The 6,568-nt window shown below is 53.6% G+C and overlaps 1 protein-coding gene across 1 annotated transcript; it reads right to left on the bottom strand.

Moving 5' to 3' along the window:
• Positions 1–4,425: 4,425 nt before the first annotated feature.
• LOC147648300 (serine/threonine-protein kinase pim-1-like) lies at positions 4,426–6,114 on the bottom strand. Its single transcript, XM_086869794.1, has 4 exons — positions 6,099–6,114; positions 5,155–5,261; positions 4,696–4,759; positions 4,426–4,580 (listed from the first exon to the last, which is right to left on the bottom strand). Exons 1-4 carry the CDS (start codon positions 6,112–6,114, stop codon positions 4,426–4,428), a joined length of 342 nt encoding a protein of 113 aa, XP_086725920.1.
• Between the last annotated feature and the right edge of the window lie 454 nt (positions 6,115–6,568).

Genomic DNA, 6,568 nt, shown 5'->3' with positions numbered 1-6,568 from the left:
TGCTTTCAGCCACTGACCTATCCCATTGTATCATTGGCAATGCAACAGTGGCATCCCGGAGCTGTCAAGTGGGATTGCCAGCGATACAAAGTCTCCAAGTGGCTTGCAGGTGGTTTAGGAACTTAACATTACAACTTTGCCACTTCACTCTAAGGCTGGTTTAACCTTGGAAGCGTGGGAAACCTAAAGAATGGGGAAAAGAACTTGTCTAATTGTGCCTTTTGACTCCGAGAGACAAAATACTCAAGTCCTCTCATGATAAATATGAATGTAAATCCCAGCCATCACTGAACACAGTAGTACCTTTAAAGGGTTGTTCTAGCATTCAGCACTTTCAGGGATATTGCAGTGGTCCTACTCATTTGCAGCAACGTATGACTCGGTAGACAGTCACTGATTTGCCCTGAGAAATTTTGTGAGGCACTTTGCAAAGCTGTGCTCTTGGCAGAACACCATGCAAATTCTTCTTGCCTGACAGCTATCACGATTTTTGAAGGATCTTTTGCAGTCAATTGTAAGCACCTTTTTTGACATTCCATGATTCGCTGGGCAATTCATTCCAAGATGGTAGGGGCTGCCTTTTTAGGCTGCTGGGCTAAGATCATCCATTCTAAAGCATGTAAAGGGTCAGACCACTGAGTACCCCACTGTCCAATAACTGCAGGAGGATGGAATTCAACTGTGAATATGAACACAGTGACACCCACTTCTGGGCAAAGCTGGTGCACCTGTCTCTTTGTGAGGGTCTGCTCTACTATTTCAGAGTGGCTGTTGCTTCCGGGGTTAATTTCCTGCGGGAAGTCGGATCATCCTTTAGGAGGCAAAATACTAACTGCAAATTGTGGAGCAGTCAACCCTAGATAGGTTCTGAACCTGTTGATGGGACCCAGAAGTTTTTGGGCTTCATTCAAATTCTTCATTTTGGTCGACAATTGAATTACTTGAGCCTGTGTATTCTGATCCATAACTTGGAGCACAAGGTACTTCCAAGGTGGTTGCTGCTGTACCTCTCCTGGGGCCACTTGCAGCCCAAATGTTTTTAAGGATTGCACATTATCATTAAAGGCTTGGCTGAATTAGTGAAAAATCTTTTTGAGTTAGAGTGGCTATTAAAATATCGTCCATATAATGATGGATTCTATGTCCCTGGGAACTGTTCCCTTCCTGATGCTAATTGTCTGAACAACATACCATTGGCAAATTGTAGGGCTGGTTTTCGTACCTTGAGGAAGAACTTCCCTTTGATGATGCTCCACTGCTGCAGCATTATTAATGGAACACACTGTGAAGGTAAACTTTGGGGTATCATTTGGATGAAGTGGAACAGTAAAGAGTCCTGCGGTGATTGTGATGTTAAATTGTGTCCCCTTTTGTCCACCTAGCCCAGAAATAGGTTTTGTAGCCTTAAAACTTCATCTAAGAGGAAAAGTGAGTGGAGAAGAAGCGTCAAGTCTGTTATCAGAGACTGTACTTGCTCCCCCCCACATCCCGGGATGGGGTTTTGACTACAGCACAGACAGACAACAAGGCACAGGTCGCCTTGGCTTTTCCAGCTAGCCAAAACAGAGAGATCTTCCTGGACTGTTTTCTTTCCCTTTTCTTTGAAACGGATTGAACCTGCTCTGGGCTGGGGACTCAGGGGAGCACCGGGAGCTTGCACCCGTGGACTACTGGGAGCCCAGTCTGGGCAGCGGCATTTTGCAGCACCAGAGGGATTGATAACAGAGCAAACATCCACAGGAAAGAGACCCTCTGAATTTTGTCATCTCTTCAGAGCGGTGAGAGGTTTTGTCATTTGATATTGGGCTCAATCTTGGGCTGGGTAGTGCTTTGCCTGTTAAATAAAGAGGTTTTTTCCAACTCTCTCAGAGAAATCTCTTCCCAAACTGGCTGGGGGTGGGAGAACAGGGCCACATGGGTTTGCATCCCGGGGGGTGTGGGCATTGGAGGTTTTCTCCCCATTTAGTCGTAAACCAGGACAGAAGGCCAGAGCTGTCTCTCAGAAGCAGGGAGGTCTCACAGGAAGGCACCTGCAGAGCCAGGCTGGAGCTGTGGGAGAGGGCTGGCTGGCAGGCTGCTAAGGGGGTGCTGGAAGCTGCTGAGGATGTCCTGTGCACTCCTTGTCAGATGGAGCAGGGTATTCTAGTGTGCGTGCCTCCAAATGAGCTGTACCACATGTTCCTCCTCCCTCTGGTGTCACACACACATTTTGGACCCCCTACAGAAGCCATTGTTGAGCTTGCAAGCAGCCAGGGAGCACTTGGGACATTCATTTTGTGAGGGCAGCTGGGAGTGGGAGGGCTTTGCCTGAGCTTCCTTCCCTGGGCAGTAAAGGCAAAAGCAGGGATTGTTTCCCGAGCAGCATTTGCCACCCAGCAAATGGCCCAGTCAATGTGTGTGTGCTGGTCTGGCCAAACTGAACAGAGCAGATGGCTTCCTAGATTGCCTTTAGACTCCTGCCTTGTCACCAGTCACTGGAGACCAAATGCTCCAGAGAAATGGATTGGCTGTGTGGCTGCTTTCCTACTGCTGCTGTTTTTATGACTTTTAGTTAGTACTTCTGCTATTCCTTCTACAGATCACAAGGGCCCCACCACATAAATCTCCACTCCAGGTGCTTTGCAAATGAAAATGAAGGAAATTTGCAGGGAAGCAATTGAAGAAGCAGAGAAGATGTCCAGGTGCAATTCAGGATAACTTTCTCCAATGCCAGCTCACAGCCAGACTCAGAATAAAATCCTAGAAACCCTCAAGCCAGTTGCAAGATTCCCTTCCTTGTCTCCCAGGGAATACTGCTGTATGTTCCCCTTCTGAATTGTCCATTCTTTCTTAAAGATGAAATGTCCTTCCTATGGACCTTCTGGTGTGGTTTGGATTTGGGAGTGCTCTTCCTTTAGCAAGTGCAACCTCCACTGCCTTTGGATTACATTCCAGCGGCCAAGTTTTTGCACAGCCGTGGACTTCTGCTTGAGGAAGAAAGTGCAATTGCATTTCCAGCCAAAAGGCTATGAAGAGCAGGGCAGCCAAAACATCCTGTGGGGATACAGCCTTTCAGCTGTGCACACAGAGGCTTGTGGTTCCTGCCTGGTGGAGATGGCACATCTCCTCTGGGACTGCTCCCGCTTCCCAGGTGGCCATGGCTAAGAGGTATGAGGCTCTGCAAGTGGAACCAAGAAAGTGGGCACGTCTGCTGGCAGTACAGGAGAGTGGAGAGAAAACAGCCTGGGAGGTGCCTGGCCAACGAAGGAAGGCACCCACTGGACCTGCTCTTTGTCAGCTCAGAAGGACTGGTGGTTGACGCCACTCTTGGGAGCCATCTGGGGCTCAGCAATCATGAAAAGTCTCTGGGCTTGACTGGGTTTATCCCACTTTCTCTGCTTTCTTTTGTCCCACGACTCGGCAGCTACTCCCCAGGGCTTTGTAGCTGGCACAGCTAAAGTGCAGGAGAGCCTCATTTGTCTGCCCTTAGTGGTGGCTGCTCACTGCAGCTTTTTCAATCTGGAAGCTCCATCTGGAGAGCGAGTTCCCCCCTCTGTTTGGTCCTGGAGGCCAGAGCCTGTCATCTGCTGTCCCACGTGGCATTGAGGGCTGCCAAGTGACTCAGGCTGGTGTGACCTTACTGCAAACAACAGGGGACAGTGGTGGGTGCTTGTTTCCAAAGTCACATTCTTCAGGAACAGTGTGCCATGTGCATCCTCTGTCCAGCCCAGCCCCAGACCTGGGGACCAGATGCAGGGACTGCTGCTGCTGCTGCTGCTGCTGCTGCTGCTGCTGCTGCCGCCACTGAAGTCATGCAGGATTTGGTGGTTGGCTTCCATCCCAGCAGAACTGGTCACTTACAAAGCCAGGGGCTGATGATGATCTGCAGATCTCTGGGCTGCATGGGTGTGAGGGAACTGTCCCTTGTTGTTATTCTCCATCAGGGAAAGCTGTGCCAGTCAGGTGTGCATCAACACAGCAAACAGGGAGCACGTCAGTCTCTTCCATCTGTGTCTGCTGAGAGTTTTGACCTTTGAGACAAAGTGGCACAAAGTCATTTGCTTTAGGTCCCTCTCTGTATATCCATGCTAGGTAATGCCACTATCTTGGCCCATAGCACAGCAGCAGGGCAAAAAGCCTCTCAGCTCAGCAGGTGCGATAAGCTGCTATTAATGCACAGAAAAACTGCATTTTGACTTTATGAGGGAGAGGAAAACTTGTTCAGCAGTGAGAAAACAGGGAATGATGCTCCTCAAGTTTCCTTCTTTCCTGCTGTCAATTACCAGCAGATCTCTGTGGCTCATAGGTGCACCCATGACTGCCAGCAACAGGGGGAATCTCCAGTGCCACACCCAGGCTGGGCCATGAGAGGTTGGGCCATGAGCTGCCGGGACCGGGTGCATAGCCCTGCATAGGCTCACCTGCAAACTGTGCCTGGACTTGCAGTTAGGTGCCACAGCCCAAGTCAATCAGTTTGGCCTGTCTGGTGGCCAGGTGGAGGAGGATGTTGTCAGGCTTGATGTCCCTGTGCAGCACCTCACAGCTGCTGCAGTGCCACACGGCCTGCAGCACCTGGTGAAGCAGCCCCTGCACCACCTCTTCTGACAGGAACCACACACCACAATGAAATCAAAGAGGTCCTGGGGCTGCTCGGGTTCTTCATCACCAACAAGAAGTTGTTGTGGAGCTCAAACCAATCCAGGAGCTAAACACCACCATGGAACCCAGGGCATGCCTTGTCCAGCAGCTCCGTCTTCAGGGGTGCGTGGGTGCCATAGGGCTTCAGTAAGACCACGATGCCCTCAGTGGGGCTGATGACGTGTCATGGGTCTGGAACCCCTCACCCATCCTGGGATGCTCTGTGCCCTCCGCTGACCCCACCCTGCTCTCCCTCGAGGTGTCCTGGTGGCTTCCACCATCCCGGGCCTCGCTTTACCCCGCCCATCACGCCCTGGTTTCTGCCGCTGGCCCCGCTTCCTCACTAGCTCACCCTAATAACTGATGCTATCTGCGACACACATTCGATGGCCACCTGCTAGCCAAGGAGACCAGTGGGCTGAGCTTGCCGCCCGCTCTGCCTAGTCCCATCCTCCTCCGCCCTCCTCCTCCTCCTCTGCCTTCCTCCTCCTCCTCTGCTCTCCTGCTCCTCCGCCCCCCGCCAGCCTCCCCACTCACCGGGGCTCCATCCGCCGGGCACGTCCCCGAGCAGACGCTGCCAAAGCCGCCGTGCTCCAGCAGTGTACCCAGCCGGTGTCGCTCCTGCAGGACCTCCCGCTCCTGGCCTGCCGGCCAAACGCGGCTGTCAGCGTTCGAGCTGTGTCCAGGAGCGGTGCCCACCCAGCCCCCCTACGGCCCCCCAAATCAGCCCAGGCCGGGCATGCCCATCTGAAAGGGGCACCGGCGGCTCGGGGCCAGCAGCCATGCTGCCAAGTGGCAGTGCTTGGGCCGGGGAACCCGCAGTGGAGGAAAAGGAAGAAGAGCCAAAACCGGGGACAGGGATGAGGCTGGAGCTGGGGCCAGAGTCGTGACAGCCAGCCAGCCCAAGGGATGACGATGCTTCCCAACACCCAGCTACTGATGCCCGGCCAGCAGTGCCACAGGCAGTACGGCAAGGGCCGGGTGAAGAAAACATCGCAGTGGGACCCCATGGCTGGTGAGGGGCACAGCCTTGCCCAGGGCCAGGGTGGGCCAGAGGCGTGGCCTGGCCTGGAAGGTGGGCCGAGAGACTGGGAAAGGTGGGCAGAGGAAAGGGAGACTGGGAGAAGGTGCAAGACGGTGAGAGAGGGAGAGAAGGAACTAGAACAAGAGACGCAGAGAGTCCGCAGTCACTGCTGCCGCTGCTGCCGCTGAAGTGCCGGGACCGTTTGTCCGCACGTCCATTTGTCGTTTCTCCCTTTGTCCGATCTCCGTTCGGCTCCGCTTGCCCCACGGCCGAGCCCCGTGCGCCCCGAGCCAGCACTGGCCACTTCACTCCCAGGCCAAACCGGGCTCGGCCACAGTCACGGAGCAGCTCTTTCTTCCTCCTGTGCCGATGCCAAAACCACTGTCTCGTTTAGCTTCTGCTTCACTACAGTATAACTTTTATCTCTGGCAACCTGCAACTTTCCCCTGCTGCTCACCTCCCCCGGGCCTCATCCCTCCCACTCGCCCCGCATGCCATCTCTTCCTCACACAGAAGCAAAGCGTTATCCAGACTTTCCCCGGAAGCATTAGGAAGTGTTGAATGAGGAGCCTGCCAGCGTCAGGCAGAGCCAGCCCACACGTGTGGGAAGGCAAAGCCGTGCATGAGGAGGGAGAAATGCAGCCTCTGCGGGACAGCGCTGCTCTCCCGACCGCTCGGGGTGGGAAGGTGCGGTGGCTCCCCAGGCTGTGCTCTTGGCACCAGGCCTGTTGGTGTTCTTGTCCGGCTCCAGGTGAAAACCGCAGGCTGCAGATAGGATTAAAAGAAAAGAATTCAACTGCTACTCTTGCTGCAGTTTGGACACAAATCCAACACAGCAGCTCAGCTCTCTCCCACGTCCCTCCTCCTTTGCCAGTCCAGCACTTTCACACTGGAGCAAAGGGCCTCTCTGCAAAGAAACTGCTGGCT

This window comes from Cyanistes caeruleus, chromosome Z (assembly GCF_971803275.1).
Source record: "Cyanistes caeruleus chromosome Z, bCyaCae1.hap1.1, whole genome shotgun sequence".
Classification (NCBI taxonomy): domain Eukaryota; kingdom Metazoa; phylum Chordata; class Aves; order Passeriformes; family Paridae; genus Cyanistes; species Cyanistes caeruleus.
The sequence above is the reverse complement of the archived record's forward strand: the minus strand, read 5'-3'. Positions and strand labels throughout refer to the sequence as shown.

Coding starts and splice junctions, on each gene's coding strand:
- LOC147648300 (XM_086869794.1), bottom strand. Junction 4,760..5,154: donor GCCCGGCGGATGGAGCCCCG/GTGAGTGGGGAG, acceptor GTCTTACTGAAG/CCCTATGGCACCCACGCACC. Junction 4,581..4,695: donor GGCATGCCCTGGGTTCCATG/GTGGTGTTTAGC, acceptor GGTTCCTGTCAG/AAGAGGTGGTGCAGGGGCTG.